Below are 23,382 nucleotides of genomic sequence, written 5' to 3'. Positions count from 1 at the left end.
GTGGTGGAGACAGTAAATTTAAATATGGTTAAGGGATGGAATGTATGCTGATAAATGCTTGATATACATGGATGGTTAGGGAGGTGCCAGCCTAGAAAAGAAGTATCCATCGGCCGAAGAATGTGTCAAGTGGATGACCAGAAACCCCCGGAGGGTAAACTGGGACCCACCCCATCACCTGGAAGGATGAGAAACACAAACTTTGGACAGTGTGGAGCCACCAGGAATGTGCCACTTTGGACAGGAATGTGCCATCTGCTGATTGAGTCAGCAACAGCAGGATGAAACAGCTCCCATAGAATAACATAGGAACTAATTCCTATAAGAATGGACTCTAAAGACTGATGACTTTGAGTCTCTGGTTCTGCTGCCAGCCTCCAGGAGCATCAGGTGCACCTGACACAGACTCGGCTCCATCCTCATGACCAAGATACCTGGCCAGTAACTTGGCATGAGCAACTTCTAGGCTGGTAACTATAACACCTATACAGAACTTGAATGAATGATTGTGTGAATGAATCTCTCTCTCTCTCTCTCTCTATATATATATATGTATGTGTGTATGTATAAGAAATAAGTAGTCAAACAACGTTGTTTACTTTTATCTTTTGCTTTATCAGTATATTTACAATAAATGTGGCATCTTTGCCTTATCCCTCTTAATAAGATCCTGCTGGTTTTTATTCTATTGGTATAACAAACCTGCCCCATTACCACCATGATGTCTGAATTGCCAGGGCCTGTACTTTGAGAGAAGTCTGTGTCCATGTCCTCATCACTCTCGTCACCGTGCTGCCGTCACCTCCTCGCCTGCTTTTGCAGGTTCTGGTGCTGCATATACTGCAGGATAATGCACAAGGTGTTTACAGTGCTCATAACTGCCATGGTGATCTGAGCAGGCTCCATGTTTGCCTTGGTATGGCGTCTGCAGGAGAGCAGAGTGGCAGCGGAAGTGTGACAATGGTTTTCAGCCCTATTGTACCATCTGCTGCCAGAGCAGAGTGGCAGCGTGACGATGGTTTGCAGCCCTATTGTACTGTCTGCTGCCAGCAGTACCCAGGACACAACAGCGGCAGCTGAGCTGAGCAGGCTGCATGCTTGCCATGGTATGGTGTGAAACAGTTGTCTGCCGTTGCTGTCACAGAGGGAGGGGCGACTGACAACATGTACCCCAAACCACCCGCGACAACGTTTTTGCCCCATCAGGCAGTTGGAGCTCAACCCAGAATTCCAATGGGTGGTGGAGACTGCGGGAACTTCGGGATAGCTACCCACAGTGCAACGCTCTGAAAGTCAATGCTAGCCTTGGTACTGTGCCGACTTAATGAGCTTAGTGAGGACACACACAATCGACTGTATAAAATCGCTTCCTAAAAAATCAACTTCTATAAATTAGACCTAATTTCGTAGTGTAGACATACCCTTATTTACAATGTCACCTGAAAGTGAGAACAGGCATTTGCATGGCACTTTTGTAGCCAGCGTTGCAAGGTATTTACATGCCAGATATGCTAAACATTCGTATATCCCTTCATGCTTCGGCCACCATTCCTTGAGGACATGCTTCCATTCTGATGATGCTCATTAAAAAAAAAATAATGCATCAATTAAATTTATGACTGTACTCCTTGGCAGGGAGAATTGTATGTCTCCTGCTCTGTTTTACTCGCACTCTGCATAGAATTATAGCAGTCTCGGATGATGACCCATGTTCGTTTTAAGAACACTTTCACAGCAGATTTGACAAAACGCAAAAAAGGTACCGATGTGAGATTTCTAAAAACAGCTACAGCACTCGACTCAAGGTTTAAGAATCTGAAATGTCTTTCAAAATCTGACAGGTATGGAGCAGGCTTTCAGAAGTCTTAAAAGAGCTACATTTCGATGCGGAAACTACAGAACCCGAAACATCAAAAAAGAAAATCAACCTTCTGCTGATGGCATCCGACTCAGATGATGAAAATGAACATGCATCAGTCCGCACTGCTTTGGATTGTTATCGAGCAGACCCCATCATCATCATGGATGCATGTCCTCTGGAATGGTGGTTGAAGCATGAAGGGACATATGAATCTTTACCGCATCTGGCATATAAATATCTTGCGAAGCCAGCTACAACAGTGCCATGTAAATACCTGTTCCCACTTTCAGGTGACATTGTAATCAAGAAGCAGGCAGCATTATCCCCAGCAAATTGTAACCAACCTTGTTTGTCTGAGTGATTGGCTAACCAAGAAGTAGGACTGAGTGGACTTGTAGGCTCTAAAGTTTTACATTATTTTATTTTTGAATGCAGTTATTTTTTGCACATAATTCTACATTTGTAAGTTTAAATTTCATGATAAAGAGATTGCACTATCTATTAATTGAATTGAAATTTTTTGTTTTTGTTTTTTACAGTGCAAATATTTGTAATACAAAATAAATATAAAGTGAGCACTGTACACTTTGTATTCTGTGTTGTAATTGAAATTAATATATTTGAAAATGTAGTAAACATCCAGAAATATTTAAAAGAAATGGTATTCTATTGTTGTTTAACAATGCGATTAACTGCACAATTAATTTTTTTTAATCCCACAATTTTTTTAATTATGCCACAGGCCTACAAATTAATTTTTATTCTCCAGTATCTGAGCAAATAAATTACCATCATGGATGCTTGCATGACTCAGCCTTTTTGTATACTTCCCCTTTCTGAAGTTAAACGCAACGGTGGTGGATTTCTTGGGTATTTCCTCCCCAACAAGGATGTTAAATTTAATTACATTATGGTTGCTATTAACAAGCCGGTTCAGATATATTCACCTCTTGGACCAGATCCTGTGCTCCATTTAGGGATAAATCAAGAATTGCTTCTCCCCTGCTGGAGTCCAGGACTAGCTGCTCCAAGAAGCAGTCATTTATGGTATCTAGAAATTTGTCTCTGCATCCTGTCCTGAGGGGACATGCAGCCAGTCAATATGGGTATGGTTGAAATCCCCTATTGTTACTGATTTTTCTATTTTTGTAGCCTCTCTAATCTCTGTGAGCATTTTACAATCACCATTCTGGTCAGATAGCTGGTAGTATATTCCTTCTGCTATACTCATTATTCAAGCATGGAATTTCTATCCATAGAGATTCAATGGTACAGTTTGATTCATTTAAGATTTTTACTATATAAGATTATAAAATAAGACTATAAGATTTTTACTGCTAGTTACTTACTGCAGAGCTAGAAGGAGGACCTACCACATCATTTAGGATGTGTCCCATGGTCTTGGCTGTCAAATGGGCCCTCTAAGCGAAAACTCATTGTTCAAATCCGCCTTTCATATTCTCTACCTATGTATTGTTAGAACAAAGGCCAAATACTCGCCTATTATCCCAGCTGCTCCCCATGGTCATAACTCCCTTTCCCATATATGAACGTATAGCAAGACAATCAATCAAAGAGGCCCAACAGATGTATCCTATTTATGGCCCCAACAGATGTATTCTATTTACCCCTAGAAAGGAATTTAAAAATTCCATAGGTCAGCAGAATGTATGCACGTTAAGTCATTTGTTACTGGGTATAAAAAGGCTTGCTCTACGCTTTTAAGGTGTGCTCCTCCCTCTGGCATGAGTCGAGGGGGACACCCGCTCAGCTGACTGAACAATAAAGAACCTGAAGCCGTCTTCTAGACTCCCGTGCCTCCTTGGGGTAATTGGGCAGCTCCAGGGGGAAATGAGCCCATTTGGCTAACAGTATGAATCACTGTTCCACTTGTCTCTGATACATCCTCTCTCATTGGTTACAAGCCTACAAATCTCTCTCCCTTTAATCTTATAAAAACAACTTTAATTTGCCTAACAACAGCAAAGCTAATTATAACCAATTTTACCTAACAACTACCTTCCTCCTTATTTTTACATCAGGCTCCATTCTGTACTATCTATATTCCTTCACCCTTGTTAAAAAAATTGGCAGCATATCACCACCTTATTCTATCCTGTACATTCTTCAAATTCTTGATCTTCCCTTGGGCTCTATCCTGCTAAATACTAGTTTCTTTGGCCTTGGCTACACTTGCAGCTGTACAGCGCTGTGAGGTAAACCTGTCTTCGTACAGCTGAGTANAGCGCTTTTCCCTACTCAGCTGTACGAAGACAGGTTTACCTCACAGCGCTGTACAGCTGCAAGTGTAGCCAAGGCCAGAGAATATTGTTACCATGACTTCATTATCTCTCATTTCTCTCTGTCCCTTATCTCTTTGATAGCCAATTTGCTCTGCTCTTTTGGAGTGAGGGCAGTTCTGATACAATAATACATTCAGTAATTGCCATGTTTTCATAAACTTAATAAAGAGTGAAAATACTATTATTCTGTATGGAGAGGTTGCAAAATTCAAGTACCTTCTCCTCTTTGCTAATTTCTTATTGTTACTTCCACTGAGTTGCTGTCTAATGCTTCCTCTAACAGTGGTTATGGTCAGTAAGATAAGAGTTGTGGCTTTTTGGATACACATTGCCTACGTGTGACATACTTATTTGCCCCTCCTCCGTATTTTGTTTCCAAACAAACTTGGACTGGTAAACATGCCAACAACGTGTGTGTGTGTGTGTGTGTGTGTGTGTGTGTGTGTGTGTGTGTGTGNCACACACCCAAAGTGTGTGTGTGTGTGTGTGTGTGTGTGTGTGTGTGTGTGTGTGTGTGTGTGTGTGTGTAAAATTCTGTCCCAGTACAACTTTCTGAAGGAAAACATCAACCTTTCCCCTCATTTTCCTAGGACACAATCTACAACTGCAATGATCTGGTAAGTTATGAAATCCCTCATTACATTTTTTTCAACTGTTCTGCTCCCTCATCTCTTCTTGCACCATTCCAGCCAGGCTTCTAAAACGCAATTCAATTAGGCTTGTCTGTAGCCAACAGTGCCCCTTCAGGGATGTAATTTATTTAATCCAAGGCCCAACACACATGCAAGCAAGTCTTCAGATCCAGCATCCTAGCTGGAAGGAGCAAGTTAATATTAGTCTGTATTCCCCATCTAAGTCCAACTGTCTCCTCTGCCCAGGCTCTTCACCTCTTTATTGGAACACCCCTTCTGGAGTCAGGCCTGCTGCCATCACCAGGGGAAGGGTTCCTTCACTTGTCTCAGCATCCCTGCAGGGGTCAAACTATTGCAGCTATTCTCTGGAGTAGCGTATTTTGGAATCTGCTCCCTGCCCCAGCAACATCTCTCTTAGATTCCCTTTTCTGCTGAGCTCTCTAACCAGCTCTCCTTTCAAGCCTCTTTCCTCAGGAGCTTCCTCTCTAAAGCCTTGGCTACACTTGCAAGTTACAGTGCTGTAACTCACTCCCCGTTCACACTGGCAGGGCACTTACAGCGCTGTATCTCCCTGGATACACCACTGCAGGCACTCTACACCTCCCCGAGAGGAACAACAGCTGCAGCGGAGTGGCTACGACTCACGGGTGCGAGTGTAAACGCTTGCAGCGCTGTACTAATCACCTTGTCAAGTGGCCAATCTTCTCCATTGTTGTGACAGGCTGCAGGAATGCGGAAGTGCCGGTTTCAAAGCTCTTACCACAGAGAAAAGCAAACAGTTTGCAGCTGGCTTTGAGTGAGTAAATGAATGAGCAGGGGGCTGGGAGTTCAGAACTTGCAAAATAGAGAGCTGACATGCTCCAAAAAGCACTCTCTCTCCCCGCACACTCCCTGTCACAATCCACCCCTCCCCCCCCCCGTTTTGAAAAGCATGTTGCAGCCACATGAATGCTGGGATAGCTGCCCATAATGCACCGCTCCCAACACAGCTGCAAATGTTGCAAGTGTGGCTACAGCTGCAGCTGGCAGTGTGGACAGACTGCAGTGCTTTTCCCTACTCAGCTGTACGAAGACAGGTTTAACTTACAGCGCTGTACAGCTGCAAATGTAGCCAAGGCCTTAGTATTGTGGAGCTCCCTGCCTGAGCCCTCGTAAATCTCTATGAGGCCCTGGTGTTCTATAGCTAATTAACTGCAGCCCAGCCACCTGGGTAATTAACTACTGACAGGTGGATCTGGGTTGGCTCATTCTCCTTAGCGGAGCCTGTCACAGGTAGGCTAGTCCCTGACTCCCTGGAAATGGCCAGCTCCCGTAACACAAAATGTGATATCTAGGCACAGTAAACATTACATTTCCTTGGAAACAGAATGATACGTTTAAATATATAATTTTCAAAATTCAGTGAACATTATCCAAAAACTGTTGTCGTCAAGTCAATCTTCAGTCTCAAACAAGTAATCAGTGCCCCTGGCAAGATAAGTATACATGTTGAGTGCAATTATATACCCATTGTTGCTATGCAGGACAAATGCCCAAGGACATGAAACGACAAGGCAACATATTTATTAACATCAACAGTGAGGAAATTCTGTTATCATTTGGAACCAGAGCGAGTGTTAGAAAGAACTCAGAGGTACTTGATTTTTATCCCTATATTCATTCCTCTCTAGACTCTGTTGCCTCTTTCCAAGCAGTCATCCTTAGGTCATCAATTGCTGTCAAGTCCACATTAATTAATTAATTAATTAATGGAGATATCCCATCTCCTAGAACTGGAAGGGACCTTGAAAGGTCATCGAGTCCAGCCCCCTGCCTTCACTAGCAGGACCAAGTACTGATTTTGCCCCAGATCCCCAAGTGGCCCCCTTGTTAGAACAAAGGCCAAATACTCGCCTATTATCCCAGCTGTTCCCCATGGCCATAGCCCCGTTTCCCGTATATATGTATAGCAAGACAATCAATCAAGGAGGCCCAACAGATGTATCCTATTTACCCCTATCCCTAGAAAGTAATCAATCAAGGAGACCCAACAGATGTATCCTATTTACCCCTAGAAAGGAATTTTAAAATTCCATAGGTCAGCAGAATGTATGCACGCTAAGTCGTTTGTTACTGGGTATAAAAAGGCTTGCTTTATGCTTGTAAGGTGTGTTCCTCCCTCTGGCATAAGTCGAGGGGGACACCCGCTCAGCTGACTGATCAATAAAGAACTTGAAGCCGTCTTCTAGACTCCTGTGCCTCCTTGGGGTAATTGGGCAGCTCCAGGGGGAAACGAGCCCATTTGGCTAACACCCTCAAGGATTGAACTCACAACCCTAGGTTTAGCAGGCCAATGCTCAAACCACTGAGCTATCCCTCCCCCCCAGTTCTAGTAGCAGTGATCAAAAGTCACCTTCTAATAGTTTTTTGGTGATTACAGTCTGGTTACCATTGAACAACTGTCCACATTACAAATGTAAAGGAAAAATAAGAGTAGGCCTAAACTCTGGTCAAGAAAACGTATACACCTCTATCCCAATATAACACTGTCCTCGGGAGCCAAAAAATCTTACCGCATTATAGGTGAAACCGCGTTATATCGAACTTGCTTTGATCCGCCGAAGCACGCAGTCCCCGTCCCTCCCTGGAGCGCTGCTTTACCGCGTTATATCTGATTTCGTGTTATATCGGGGTAGAGGTGTATGTGGTCAAAGGGCAGAAGGAGAGAGTGAGGAAAATTGCGAAGTAAAGTAATTGCAACAGCCAATCTTAAGAAACATGTAGTTGCAACAGCAAATGTTAGGAAAGCCGTTAACTGTAAAAGAGCAACCTGTTAATATACACGAAAGCTTGTTTTTCCTGTATTCCTAATAAGGGAAAAATATTAATAAGGAAGTGGGCTTGATTTAATGTTGCCTTTGAGCTATATGAGCTTCTGCGATCCTTTTGGGGGCAGAGCAGCCAGGCTGGCTGTCTCTTCCTGCATGCTTGTAATAAAGGAGCCTCAGGCTGTTCTGATCCAAACACAACGTGTGGTAAATTTTTCCACAACACAAATATCACTACCATATGTGGAACTTAACTGACAGTCTTATTGGCAGTCACAGCAGAGAAGCTAAGGATTCAACGGGCCATCAACAGTGAGAGACAATATTACCCTGATCAGGAGTGAGGGACATAGACAGGACCATGGAGAGGAAAATGCTCTGCTATTACCTATTCCTGTTCTACAGATTAATAGAAGACTTCTGTCTCCATGGCTCTCAGGCTATGAAATTCACTTGAATTAACTCAGACACCTTACCTCAGACTTCTTAATGCATGAGTAAACTTAATCAGCTTTTTAAGGTTTTGAACCTACAACAAGCTCCACACAGACAGAACTCAGCACCGGCTCTAGGCACCAGCCCTCCAAGCATGTGCTTGGGGCGGCACTTTCTACGGGGCGGCACTCCGAGCCCCTCCCTTTTTTTTTTGTTGGAGCAGCAAAAAGCCACTGGCCCTGTCAGCACGCGAGCCGGGATCCGCACCCCCTGCCCAGCCCGGTGGCACCCTGCACAGCCCATTCGGGCAAGGAAACGCCACGCCACCCTGGGGAGACTCGGAGTGGCAGCAGGACCCCTCCTCCCTCCCTGCATCCTGGGGCCCACTTCCCTCCCTCCCCGGCTCCTCATGCACTCCAGGAGCCCCTCTCGCCCCCGCAGCCCGGGCTCTGCTCCAGGGCCCGGGCTGCTGCAGCGAGAGGGGCTCCCAGAGTGTGTGAGGAGCCAGGGAGGGAGAGAAGTGGGGTCCCCTGGAACCAAGCCCGGGCTGCGGTGGCGAGAGGGGCTCCCGGAGTGTGTGAGGAGGTGAATGGCAGGCTGGGCTCGTCAGTGCTGAGCAGGTAGCCCCGCAGCCGAAGATCCTCGCCTTCCCGCCCACTGGGGCTGGGCCAGGGCACGGTGAGGCTGAAGGGCAGCAGATCTGGGTGGCTCTCCAGGTCCTCGGCCACCAGCATGTCAAGGATGAGGGCGGTGAGCACGAACTGATCCACCTTGGCCACCAGCAGCGCCGCGAAACCCAGGGAGGGGGCCATGTTCTCCGTGCCGCCCCACAGCTGCACCACCACCTGGAAGTACTCCCGCTCCACGCTGCCCAGCAGCTCCACCTGCATGGGGACGGAGTCACAGCTGGGCCAGGGCTCGGACGTCGTGTGCTGGTAGTGGATCCCATGTTTGGGGCGTGGGGGGAGCCTAGTGCTGGGGCGGTAGGAGGAATGGGAGGGGAGGGGGAAGAGAGATCCCAGTGCTGGGGTGGAAGGAGGTGTGGGGGGCACTGGTGGGCGGGGGGGGGGGAGGGGAGCCCGGGGCGGGGGTGGGGGGAAGCCAAAAATTTTTTTGCTTGGGGTGGCAAAAAACCTAGAGCCGGCCCTGCCTGCACCTGTAAAGATCCTTGGATCTAGGAGTCTGCCAATGGAGGGTATGTCTACACTGCAATTAAGAATCCATGGCTGGCCTGTGCCAGCTGACTCAGGCTAGTGGGGCATGGGCAAAGGGGCTGTTTAGCGGTGGTGTAGTCGTTGCAGCTCAGGCTGCTGTCTAAGATCTAGAACCCTCCACCTTGCAGGGTCCTAGATCCTCAGCTCAAGCTCAAACCCAGGCTCCAGCCCAAGCCTGAATGTCTACATTGAAATTAAACAGTCCCTTAGCCCAAGCCCAGTGAGCCTGAGTCAGCTGACATGGACCAGTTGCAGGTTTTTATTTGTAGTGTAGACGTACAGAGAGAGCTCACTGTATACTTCTGAGGGAATTCTGCGCCACTGCACATGTGCGGAATTTATGTCCCCTGAAGATTTCTTTGCTTCCCTGCAGAAAAATGACTTTCACAAGAGCGGTCATACGACCCTTCCCAGCAGTACATTTCGGGTATCCAGAGAGGTAAATCACTGTGGGGTAGGGGACAGGGCAGGGAAAGACCCGGCTGGTGGCTCTTACCCTGCGCTGGGCTCAGCTGCTAGCCCCAGCTGGGTGGGGGAGGGCCCTGGGGTGTTTCTGGGGCAGGCCTGGTCCTTGTGTGTCAGGGTTGTGTGTAGCCTCACCGCTGAGTCTGTGTCCTGGGGGGAGCTACGCAGTGATCTCCCACCTCTGTGCAGCTAGTGGCCTCTGCTCCCCAATGCCATGCTGGAGCCTCCACATTTATTTGACAAATAAAATTTTGCAGAATTTTAAAATATTGTGCGCAGAATTTTCAATTATTTGGGGCAAAGTGCCCTCAGGAGTAACTGTAGAATCAGGTCTTACGTGTTTACAGGACAGAAGCCTTAATAAGATTGTATTAACTCAGCTTTCATGAAAATTACCAGCCCCAACATTAAAATCTCATCATGCTCCCTAAAGTAAGGCAAAAGTTATAATAAATAAAATAATAAAAGATATTTTACCTCCCCATTAAAAATATTTTCTTGCACAAGATGAGGGCAAATTGATTTTTGCAAAGTTGAATTAATGTAGTTTCCTGCACTTAATTTTCTTTAAAAAAACTAAACAACAACAACAACCAAAAACCTGGGCTTCATTATAAACCCTCTGCATACAAGCAAATCTCACTGGATCTGTTCTGATGTGACAGTTGCATAATCAGGTGGCAGAAATTTGAGAATACACAAGCAAATACACATACATTAAGTAGTCCTTCTAGACACTGCATAGTCAAATAAACACATCTGAAGCAGCATCAATTATATTACAATTTCTATCCATATTTAATTTGTACTGCACCATAAAGGGTGTGCAAAATATGAAATTTTAGACAAAGGTCAGTAGGACTTGCTGGGCACTGATGCTACTTAACAAGCAAACTGATGAACAAAGCCTTTGCAGATATTTAGCATAAGATGTAAACAAATAAGGCCAAATAATGCTCTCATGTATGCCAATATAAATATAGGCTAACTCCCCTGAAGTATTTGTATAGCTGAGAAAAAGGATTTGGCCTGTAGACTTGTTATACACAATGACATGACACACTGCAATGCTCTTCTTGCATGTTTTGTGAAACATCAGCTACAATAATAGGAGGGGGGGAAAGCCTCTTTGAAGGAGGCTGGATTATTTGAAGAAGGGAGCAATACAATTGCAATGTGTATGGTTCTTGGAGGCGACAAGGTGTGGGCTGTGGTGAGAGCAGGGTCCAATTTACATCTGAAATCTTACCAGAAACAAAAAGTGAGCAACATGGACAGGAGGCAGGACCTAGTCATGTTTTTTAATTGTTTTCATATATGAAAACATTTTGATCCGTTATACCAAGTCCTTTAGATGACAGTGTAAAAAGATATAAACAACAACATGAAAAGGAAGCAAAGGTGCAAGAACTTTTTCCTCTCAAACTCTGAATCATGAAACACCTTTCATTATAATCTTTAAATGTTTTAATCTTCCACATTACTCAATCATTCATGCTGTAGGACAAGGAGCCCTCTTTCCCTAGACTGGGAAGGAGCATGATAACAATAGTCAGAGCTGCCAATGGCAAAGGTTTTTTTTTTTTTTACTGGATGTGGCCAGTAGTAATATCCAGCATTTCTAGAGCATTTTTCATCTTCAAAACACTTTAAACAAAACCCATTAACTAATGTAATGGGTCTGGTAAAGGGAGCCTATAGTGTGCCAGGAGAGTTGACTCAAAGACTGTGCAAGCATACCCAGATAGACACACACCTGTGGGCAAAGCTGGTCTACACTAGAAAATTACTTCGACCTATATGCCTTGATGGGGCCCTAGGCAAGTATGAAACAAAGTAAGGTGTGAACCAAAGTAGGCCTTTTTAGAATAATAGCACTAGGTACCAGCTAACCACATGACTACATTCCTAAGAGAATGGTAATTAATCAGGTAAGCACACATACATTCCTAAGAGGATGGTACAGAAACACACAGACTCCTTGTAAGATAAGAACGGAATGACAGGATAATGCAGAGGTTTTCAAAATGGGCGGCGTGGAATGTATTCTGGGGGAGCATGAGAAGCTTGTGGGGGGAGGGGGGAAGAGGGAAAGCTTACTGCACTCATTCAGAGCTGGATGGCCAGAGAGCAACAGCTGTTGGCCGGATGCTGGGGGGAGGGGCGGAGAGACGTAAACTACTAAAGACACAAAGAAGGGGGCCACGATCAAATAAGATTGAGAACCACTGGGATAACAGATGAGGAGATTTTGTTCAAATTATCGCGTACAAGGATGGTAACTAATAACATCTGGAATGTAATATGTAACTTGTTTGTATCAATGCATAACAGGAGAGTAACAGGCTAATACAAAGCTACTCCTCCTAAGGGATAATACTATGTTGATTGAGCGGATACCTTATCACTAGCATACATGTGTCAGCATACTCGTAACCCTGCTATACGGGATGCTGAGATGGTGCTTTGTTGACAATAAACCTAGCCAAGCCTTTGCCACCAAACCAAGCTGCGGTCTTTCTTTATTATGAACATCAAGGTCTACTGAATCAACAATCTATGCTGGTGCAGGGAACAGTGGAGCTCCAGGAACAGCCTGGAGAAAAAAAAGAAATTGATACCCCGGAGCGATGTAGTTAAGTTGACCTAAGTCCTAATGTACACAGCGGTACATCAATGGAAGAATTCTTCCACCAATATAGCTATTGCCTCTCAGGGAGATGGATTTACTACAGCAATGAGAGAACTCTTCCTGTCACTGTAGTAAGTATCTATCCTGAAGCCATGCCACTAGCATTTTAAGTGCAGACATAGCCTGAGCGTCCACACTTAGGCCTCATCTACACTACAGAGCTTTGTCGACGCAAGTTACGTTGACATACAACCACCACCGTAGCATGTCCACACTATGCTCCTTGTGTCAGTGGAGCTCCACCCACAAGAGCAGCTCTTGCATTGACACAGAGAGCAGTGCACTGTGGGTAACTATACCACTGTGCAACTGGCCGCAGGGTTCTTTGGAAAGAGTTTGCAATGCCTCATGGGGGCAGGTACAGCATCACATGATGAAGGTTTCTCAATCCCATCATTCCATGGGCATCCTACTAGATTGCCAGACACTTTTCAACTGCCCTGGTAACCTGCAACCCAACCATCTCGGTCAGAAAGCATGTATCCTGCACTGTTGTTCAGTATTGTGCTGTGCATTATGAACACAAAGCTGTAAGAGGAACCCAACTGGGGGGCGCTATGCGGCTGGGGGATGCCTTAAAGGAGCATATTAACACTGAGCTACAGTAATGTGTGTGGCTGTAGTGTGCTGAGCCTGTTATTATTTGTTTGCACCATGCTATGTGTTAGAGCAAAGGTCAACTATTTGCCTATTATCCCAGCTGAAACAGAGAGAGACCCAAACGTGGTGGCTGAGCAGTTGCCTGAAAGCCCTCCCAACTGGTCACATGACACGGCAGGCCGAGCCTGCCACGGCCGATACGCCACGGCTATAGTACAGGGGATGAAACGCTGCATTAGAAAAACCCCAAACTGGGCTAAGTTATATAATATAAGACAGGAAAGAAATGAAAACTCAGCTGCTTTTTATGAGCGGTTTTGTAATACCCGTAAAAGATATACAAACCTTGATCCTGAGGACACCAACGGGAAACGGGTACTAATCCCCCTTTTCATTGGACAGTCCTATGAGGACATTAGGAAGAAGTTGCAGAAGTTGGAGGGGGCGTCGGGCAAGAATACTGAGGAACTTTTAGAAATTGCCATGAAGGTTTATGATCGGAGGGACGATGAGGAGTGGAAGAAAGGGGCCCGTGTTTTAGCCATGGCCCTAAGGGAAGGATATGAAGAAAGGGGGGACAAAGTTAAGGGACGACCAGGGCCACCGGGGAAGGGGCAGGGCCCCCGCCTGGGTTGAAATCAGTGTGCCATCTGTAGGGAAGAGGGACACTGGAAGAATGAATGCCCCCAGCGACAGGCCATGGGAAAGGAACGTAAAAATGAAACCCCGTCCCTTCCCATCCTCTACAACAGTACAGGACTTTTGGGGGAGGGATCTTCTCCATAGGGGGGGCCGGGGGACCCAGCGGCCCCTCCTGGCAGCACAAGCTGCCAGCCTGGATCCCACGGTAAAAATTAAAGTGGAGGGCCGCCCAATTGAAGCTCTTATTGATACTGGGGTCACTCTTAGTTTGCTCCCCCTTAATAAGGCTCCCCGAGGTAGAGCTCAGGGACGTGCCATAGTCCATGGGATTGAGGGACAAACTACAGCTTTGGAAAATTACAGGTTAATAGAAGCCCCCTATCCAGTTGTCCCGAATCCTCATACTATTCTGGGTCAGGTTTCCAAGAACCACAGTTGGTTCTCTGTTGTAGATTTAAAAGATGCCTTCTTTTCCATCCCCCTTGATCTGGAGTCTCAAAGACTGTTTGCCTTTGAGTGGGAGGACCCAGATACCCACTACAAAGCTCAATACCTTTGGACCGTTGTCCCACAAGGACTTACCTGTGCACCCGAGATCTTTGGCAGCCAGTTAAGAAGAGACCTCGCCCCATTCCTGGCTAGACACCTTTCATGTAACATAGTCCAGTATTGCGATGATTTGCTCTTAAGTACTGAAACAGAGGCAGCCTGTAAAGAGCAAACTATAGAGCTCCTTAATTACCTTGGGGCACAGGGCTATAAAGTCTCAAAGGAGAAAGCTCAGCTGGTTAAGCAGCAGGTCACTTTTCTTGGATATCATCTTTGCCAGGGAAGTCGTAGTCTGGGTAAAGAAAGAATCCAGGTTATACTTGATAGCCCTCAACCCCGGAACCCCCGAGAATTAAGGGCTTTTCTGGGATTGACTGGCTTTTGTCGGCTCTGGATCCCTGACTACGGGGGAAGAGTCAAACCATTATATGAGTCCTTAACTAAAGAAGTTCTGCTCCATTGGACGTGGACCAGAGAGATGGAAAAAGCATTTCGAGAGCTAAAAGAAGCCTTGGTTCAGCCTCCCGCTCTAGCCCTCCCAGACCTCCGGAGACCGTTCACCCTACACGTTCATGAGAGGGGAGGGGTGGCTGCTGGAGTTCTGTGCCAAAGGTCGGGGCCAACCTGGCGTCCTATTGGATATTACTCAAAGGTGTTGGACCCTGTCGCCAAGGGGTGGCCTGCCTGTTTACGGGCCGTTGCAGCAACTGCTCTCCTTTTCCAGGAGGCCGAAAAGTTGACCCTGGGAGGGGACACTGAGGTTGTGGTCCCCCATGGGGTGCCTCAAATACTGGGGACAGGCGCCGGGGAAAAGCATCTAAATCCCAGTCGACATACTAGATAGGAAGTGGGGCTCTTGCTAGCCCCCAACTTAACCTTTAGGACAGTTAGCTCCCTCAACCCAGCTACCCTATTGCCCGATCCTCGGGTCTCCCATGAGACCCATGCATGACTGTATTGAAGTCTTGCAACAGGAAACCAAACCCCGCCCTGACCTCTTGGACTTGCCTTGGCCCAACCTTGAAATCGAAGGGTTGATGGGTCCAGCTATGTGATAGATGGCAAGCGGTTTACCGGAGCAGCGGTAATAATTAAGAACAAAGGAGTACACAAGTTTAAACTTAGCCCTAATTTGTCCGCCCAAGCGGCGGAGCTAGTGGCTCTTATTGAGGCTCTCCGGTTGGGGACCGGGAAAACTATTAACCTGTATACTTATAGTCGCTATGCCTACATGGTGGTACATGCTCACAGGACCCTGTGGAAAGAAAGGGGATTTATCACAGCTTCAGGCCAAAGAATTGCACATGGGAGCCTCATCAAAACACTTCTTGAGGCCCTGATGCTTCCCCTCCGGGTTGCCGTAATACATGTACGTGCCCATGGAAGGGCCCTGGAGGCCGAACAGCGTAGGTATAATCAATTGGCTGATCAGGCCGCAAAGGAGGCCGCACGAGAAGGGGCCTCATAGCTCCTCTTGGTTCAAGATACAGAAGCTAAAACCCCCCCTTCCCAATACACAGCTGAGGAAGTATGCCACGCACAGGCTGCGGGGGCCCAGCAGAGAATTGTTAGTAATTGCCCTGTTTGTCAACGAACCAACCAAAAGGCACGTGGCCCTCCCGCCCCAATGGGAGGCCGGCCCTGGGCCACATTCCCTTTCCAAAAATGGCAAGTTGACTTTGCAGAAATGCCCCCTTGCAGGGGCTATAAATACCTACTCGTATTTGTGGATCAGCTTACTGGATGGGTAGAGTGTTACCCCACCCGGAATTGTCAGGCCCGGGCTGTTACTAAGGCCCTGTTGCATGAAATACTTCCCCGATTCCATCTCCCCGAAACGACTGAGTCTGATCAAGGAAGTCAATTTACTTCACAAGTGGTCCAACAGGTGTCCCAGGCACTCGGTATACAATGGAAGTTGCATACACCCTGGAGGCCACAGAGCTCGGGTCAGGTAGAAAGAATGAATAGAACTCTCAAAGATACCCTCGCTAAACTATGCACAGAATCTAGTTTAAAGTGGTTTGATGCGCTACCGCTCGCCCTTACCCGCATTTGAAGGGCCCCGCGTAAGGGTCTTAAGCTTTCACCCTTTGAACTGGTCTTCGGGGTCCCTCCCCGAATCCTTATCCCCGGGTTCCGGGAGGATGTAAACTGGGAAATGGGGAAGGACTCCTTATGCAAACAGGTCTCTGGGCTGCAATCTGTCTTGTTACAGTTACATCGATACGCGGTGCCTTTTCAGGCCCTTCCCTTGGATCAGCCCGAGCACCCGTTCAGATTGGTGATCAGGTCCTTGTCAAGAAGTGGAAACGGGACCCCCCTCACACCACGGTGGGACGGCCCATATACTGTTTCACTCATCAGCCAAGCAGCAGTTAAAATTCTTGGGAGTGACAAATGGACGCATCATACGCGGGTAAAGCGGTTTCTGAGCCCTAACCTGGAGACTGAATCAGCGGAAGAGGACACCAGCCCTCTGCCCGCCCCGGCTCCAGACGCCCGGGATAGCACAGGTGAAGACTCCACCTGGGAATACCAGCAGTTGGACGGACTAAAGGGACTGTTTAGAAAAAGATAATGAAATTATTGTTAATATTTCTGCTTATGTACTTCCATCACAATTGTGGTTGGGAAAATAGGTTTTTACAACTGGGGGAGACAATAGCAAACTTCTTTAATCTCAGTAACTGTTGGGTGTGTGGAGGCCCAGGAGAATTGAATGAATGGCCTTGGGTAGCCCAGCCGGTACAGCCCAAATGGTGGCTCAGTAATTTAAGCATAGTGCACGATGGAACGGGAGTTTGGACTGAGGATAGTAGTCCCTGGCGACTTTATTCTTCTGGAATGGGTATTCTTTGCCTTAATCGGACAAGGCGGGAGGGAGTGTACGTGGGAGAAAGCAAATGTGATTGGACTCTATCCCCAGGATTTGATTGCTGGGATCCCCACTGTCGCCCGTATGACTGTTTTAAATATCAAGGGCGATGGAACCACACCCATGTGAAACTTACCAATAATAGTTGGGTGAAATGTTCCTACCAACAACCTAAAGGCGAAGGTTGCAAGGCCGTAGGACAGGATAGGTTCTTTGATGCCCTATCTTTAACTTGCCAGCGAGACAATACCACTAGCAAGGACCACGTGGTACGGTGGTTTCAATGGGCATGGCAGCATCATAATAGAACTCGAGTATGGGGTTTCAGCCAGTTCTGGTCTAGCACCAATCAGCCAAGATGGGGTTGCGATTGTGTCTGGAACGCGGGAGCTGGGGCGTGGAAGTGTAGTTACTGTGATTCGTACGGTGACTCAACCGTTGGGGGACCTTTAGGGACCGATAATTATTTATATTTCGAACAACCAGAGGACTCTGAGGCCTGGGATGGTCCCTTTGCTAATGGAACCTGGACCCTGAAAGGCCATTATTGGATCTGCGGATCCTATGCCTACCGCAGATTGCCTCCAAATTGGTCAGGGATATGTTATATTGGCTACATTAGACCCTTGTTCTTTCTATTACCCCCGATGCAGGGAAATAAGTTGGGAGTTAAAGTATATGACGATTTGATCAGAGAAAGGCAGTTCGTGGACTCCACCTTGGCCGCTGGAAGCTCTCAAACGTGGGGAGCTCAGGAGTGGCCCCCTGAGAGGATTATCCAACACTATGGACCGGCCACTTGGAATCCCAATGAATTAATATCCGGGGCCAGAGAACCTATTTATAACCTAAATCGAATAATTAGGTTACAGGCTGTTTTGGAAATCTTAACCAACCAAACAGCCGCGGCTCTTGACCTTTTGGCTGATCGATCAACCCAGATGAGGAATGCAATCTATCAGCATCATATAGTCCTCGATTATTTACTGGCAGAGGAAGTAGGAGTCTGTGCAAAATTAAGAGTCTAATTGCTGTTTACAAATCAACAATAATGGAAAAATGGTAAAACAGTTAACGAAAGAAATGAGGAAATTAGCCCATGTCCCAGTTTAGACCTGGGGAGGGTGGGATATGGACTGGTTTACTTCCTGGTTACCGCAACTAGGATGGCTCCGAAAAGGTTTCCTCTTCTTTGTACTCTTTATTACAACCCTACTAATCCTAGCTTGCTTTGCTCCCTGTTTAGTTGCATTAGTCCGACAAACGACCAATCAAATTGTATATCAACAAATGATGGCACTATACCAGCCCGTGAAAACTGAGGATTGGGGGCCATAGAGCTCTCAAAATGCTTTTAAGGGGGGAAAACCTTGTTAGAGCAAAGGTCAACTATTTGCCTATTATCCCAGCTGCTCCCCACATGCACGAAGCTGCTTTCCGCATACACCTATACAAAACAATCAGTCAAGGAAGTCAGACATATGTATCCTGACGACCCCCAGAAGGATAATCAATCAAGGAAGTCCAACAGATGTATCCTGTTTACCACTAGAAAGGAATTTAAAGATTCCATAGGCTAGCAGAATGTATGCACGCTAAGTTGTTTGTTACTGGGTATAAAAAGGCCTGCTCTGCGCTTGTAAGGTGTGCTTCTCCCTCTGGCATTAGTCGAGGGAAGCACCCACTCAGCTGACTGATCAATAAAGAACTTGAAGCCGTCTTCTAGACTCCTGTGGCTCCTTGGGGTAATTGGATAGCTCCAGGGGGAAACGAGCCCATTTGGCTAACACTATGAACCTTGTAACGATTGCTGTGTGCACCCAAAAAGTAACACATTTTAAATAACTTTTTAAAGTAGCACTCGGTAATATAACTGAACAGTAACACAAGAAGCCCACTGAAGTGAGTGTGTGTGTGTGAGAGAGAGTCTGTGAGAGAGAGAGAGAGAGAGAGAGAGAGAGTGTGTGTGTGTGTGTGTGTTGGGGGAGTGTGAGAGACTGTAGAGGGGGAGTGTGTATGTGAGAGAGAAAGAAAGAGTGAGTATGTTGGGGGAGAGTGACTATGCCAGCACGCTGTCTCTAAGTTCAGACTGCAACCAGAAGTAACCAATCCTGAGGCAGAAGCTGGTGCACAGATAGCTGGTGTTCCCCTGTCCCCCATCCCAGCTCAGCAGAGATCGGTACACCGGCAGTGGGAGGGGGAAATCCTGACATTATCCTCCCTCCCCAGCTATGCTCTGCACAGCAGCCTTCCCCCCAACCCCTGTAACAGTAGCCTGCCCTGCCTGCTGCTGTGGTCCTATGCGAGCTTTCCATGCTGAGCAGTTTCAGAACTTCCTGAGGCTTTGAAATGGGAGGGGTGCATGACCATGTAGCTGGATGCAGGGCAGTGGAGTTCAAAACAGTGAGCAGAGAGGTCACAGTGGGTATTGTGAGATATCTCCTGGAAGTCAGTTACTGCAGTATAATGAACGCAGCATCTACACTGATGCTTTGTGGATCTAACTTTGCCACAAAAAGCTCTATGCCTCTTGTCGACGTGGTTTTCTTTTGTCAGCAAAGCAGGAGAGTTTTGTCAGCAGGAGGAGCGTTGTAGTGTGGATACCTCTGCTGTTTTGAAGACAAAAGCTGCCTTTTGCCAACAAAACTGTGTAGCGTAGACCAGGCCTAAGCCTTTGCCTATACTGGACAGGCCTTGTTGGAAGAGCTGTACCAGCAAGTCCTCATAGCATGGACATAGCTTATACCCGCTGTGATGGGCTGGATCACAGAAACCCCCTTGGGAGCTGCCACCCGATGTGCAAAGACTACCCCTGCTTCTGTTTTCCCTGCCAGCTCAGGACTCCAGCACCCTGTCTTGCTGAGCCAGACACTCCCGTCTGCTCCAACACAGACCCAGGTCTGAATCACTTGTCCCAAACTGCAAGTTTACCTGAGAACAGCTCACAGAAGTTTGCTTGTCTTTAGCACTCAGATGCCCAACTCCCAATGGGGTCTAAACCCAAATAAATCCGTTTTACCCTGCATAAAGCTTATGCAGGACAAACTCAAATTGTTCGCCCTCTATAACACTGATAGAGAGATATGCACAGTTGTTTGCTCCCCCAGGTATTAATACATACTCTGAGTAAATTACTAAATAAAAAGTTATTTTATTAAATACAGAAAGTAGGATTTAAGTGGTTCCAAGTAGTAACAGACAGAACAAAACAAGTCACCAAGCAAAATAAAATAAAATGCGCAAATCTATGTCTAATCAAACTAAATACAGATAATCTCACCCTCAGAGATGCTTCAGTAAGTTTTTTCTCAGGCTGGACACCTTCCAGGCCTGGGCACAATTCTTTCCCCTGGTACAGCTCTTGTTCCAGCTCAGGTGATAGCTAGGGAATCCTTCATGATGGCGCCTCTCCCCCTTGTTCTCTTCCACCCCTTTATAGATCTTTTGCATAAGGCGGGAACCCTTTGTCCCTCTGGGTTTCCACCCCCCTCACTGGAAAAGCACCAGGTTAAAGATGGATTCCAGGTAAGGTGACATGATCACATGTCACTGCAAGACTTCATTACCCACTTGCCAGCACACACATGTACAGGAAGACTCACAGGTAAACACAGCCATCTGCGGATAATGGTCCTTGTTAATGGGAGTCATCAAGATTCCAAACCACCATTAATGGCCCACACTTCGCATAATTACAATAGGCCCTCAGAGTTATATTTCATATTTCTAGTTTTAGATATAAGAGTGGTACATTTATACAAGTAGATTATAAGCTTTGTAATGATACCTTACAAGAGACCTTTTGCATGAAGCATATCCCAGTTTCGTTATATTCACTTATTACCATATTTTTCTAAAACTATCCCAGTTACATTATATTCACTTATTATCATGTTTTTATAAAACCATATAGACTGCACAATGTCACACCCGCAAGAGTGTGCTTATATCAGTTCCCCAAACAAAATATAATATACCAGCAAAAACACTTTTTTGATGGTATAACTGTATCTAAATTAGGCTTTTACCAGGACAAATATATATCACACCCCTAAGAAACATTACTGTACTTACAAATTCTAGAGTAGACCAGTGCTCAGTATGCTGAACTGGTAATGATGCTAACGTACTGAGGAAGCGTAAGATGTTAGGCTAGGTTCACTCAGCAAGTTAACCAAACTGAAACAGAGTCCCATAAGGCTCTTTGGCTAGGTCAAAGGTGAAGTGGTAAATTACTGCTTGGGAAGCCACAGTTAGATATAATGCAGACCTGGCAGTGGTCGTTTTACATGTAAGAAAGGGAATGGTATGAAGAGCTGTGCGATTGGCTCTTGCAAACATATGTATTAAGAAAAAATATGTAAACTGATTTATTGCTATCACTACAAGCATAACTGGATAAGGTATGGTATGTAACTAAGGGTTGGTCTACACTGGGAAAATAGGTTGATATAACTATGTCGCTCTGGGGTATGAAAATTCACCCCCCCAGGCAACACAGTTAAACCAACCTAAACCTGGGTGTGACCAATGCTATGTCACTGGAAGACAATAAAGGCTGAGGAATATAACATGGGGGAGGGCAATAAGGGGCTAGGGGAGATATAACATGAAGGAGGTCTGGGGCAATAAGAGCTGGGGGTAGATATAACATGCAGGAGAGCATTAAGGGTCTGGGGGTATAAAGTGCAGGGGACATGAAGAGGCTGGGGGATTATAGCATGGGGGGCAATAAGGGGCAGGGGATATAAAGTGCAGAGGGAATTAGGGGGAGGAGGGTATAACACACAGGGGCAATAAGGGGAGAAGGGTATAACGCGCAGGGGGGCCAAGGGCAATCGGGGGGGCGGTATAACACATGGGTCCCAGGGCAGTGAGGAGGTGGGAGGTATAACAGGCGGGGGGGAGGGGCAATAAGAGCTGGGGGTGGTTATAACACACAGGGGGCAATAAGGGGAGGAGGGTATAACACAGGGGTGGGGCAAGGGCAATAAGGGGGCAGGATAACACACGGGTCCCAGGGCAGTGAGGAGGTGGGAGGTATAACAGGCGGGGGGGGGCAATAAGAGCTGGGGGTGGTTATAACGCACAGGGGCAATAAGGGGAGGAGGGTATAACCGGGGGGGGGGGGGCAAGGGCAAGAAGGGGGGGATATAACACACGGGTCCAGGGGCAGTGAGGAGGTGGAAGGTATAACAGGCGGGGGAGGGGGCGCGGTCCGAGCCACTCACAGGTCCAGGAGGAGCCGGACGCCCCCGCAGGCCCCGTCCCAGCCCCCGCCCGGAGCATTCATGGCCCAGGCCGCTCGCTCCCGGCCCTGCAGCCCAGCTGCTCTTTAGGGACCATCCGCCATTTTCGTAGGACGCACAGTGCCGAACCGGGCCGCTTTTCACTCCCGCTCCTCACGTGTCCAGCGGGTGTCGGGCTACCGAGGCCCCCAACGCGCGGAGCTTTCCGTACGGTCACTGCCTCGCTGTGAAATCGCGGCGCCGCATTTTTCAAGAAGGCGACGAGTTTGTAGCGATCCCCTGAGTGGGGCTGAGGGATGGTGGGAAATGTAGTCTTGTCAGGGAGCTGCTTCTTCCCTGAATGGCAGGGGTTTTCCCAGAGCCCCGGGGAATGCCAGACTCAGACCCGCAGCTGGTGCTCAGCCCAATATTGCCAACCCCCAGGGGTCAAAAACAATGAGCCAAGCCCCCCAAAATCATGAGATTGGTTTAGTAATAATGAGCTTTGTAGAAATAATAGAGTCATAGAAATGTGGCTCTGGAAGGGACCTTTGAGACGTCATCAAATCCAGGCCCCTGCGCTAATGTAGGCTCATAAACCTGGACCATCCCTGCCAGGTGTCTGTCTAACCGGTTCCTAAAAACCTCCATGCAACAGGGATTCCATAATAAGTAATAAATAGTTTCGGGTTCCTTTTGTTGTCTTAGTTTCTAAGGTTCATGCAGGTCACCTTTTCATGCTTTTCTCCACAATCGTGAGGATTAGAAACTTGCTTTTAAAAAAAAAAAGTGTGTGTGGGGGGGAAAACTAAGATTCTCAGCTGCAAGAGTTGGTGCTTCAAGAAAAAGAGTAAATATTGTGAAACTCATGAGATTTGGCAACAATGTCCTTCCCATCCCCGAAGTCTGACTCCACTGAAGGTTAAGACTGGTCTATACATTGTTTTTGCCTTAATTTAACTAAATGTATTAATGCAGTATAAACTAATATAAACACTTAAATAAATCAGAAAAGAAGATAACTGCATCCACATCAGGGGATTTCATTAATTTAACTACATTGGTTGCTATATTAA

At 46.7% G+C, this 23,382-nt stretch overlaps 1 protein-coding gene across 4 annotated transcripts in view; it reads right to left on the bottom strand.

Annotated features, from left to right (window-relative positions):
- AMN1 (antagonist of mitotic exit network 1 homolog) overlaps window positions 1-22,605 on the bottom strand; it is a gene marked incomplete at its 3' end in the record, with an annotated part of 84,143 nt that extends 61,538 nt beyond the window's left edge. For 2 of the 4 annotated variants that reach the window (XM_034780172.1, XM_034780189.1), the window contains 1 exon segment: window positions 22,310-22,605. In XM_034780172.1, coding sequence (XP_034636063.1) covers window positions 22,310-22,371 — 62 coding nt within the window. 4 annotated transcript variants of the gene reach the window in all.
- Between the last annotated feature and the right edge of the window lie 777 nt (window positions 22,606-23,382).

The sequence above is a fragment of the Trachemys scripta genome, chromosome 1, assembly GCF_013100865.1.
Source record: "Trachemys scripta elegans isolate TJP31775 chromosome 1, CAS_Tse_1.0, whole genome shotgun sequence".
NCBI classification, from domain to species: Eukaryota; Metazoa; Chordata; order Testudines; family Emydidae; genus Trachemys; species Trachemys scripta.
Note: the sequence above shows the minus strand (reverse complement) of the source record. Positions and strands in the feature narration are given on the sequence as shown.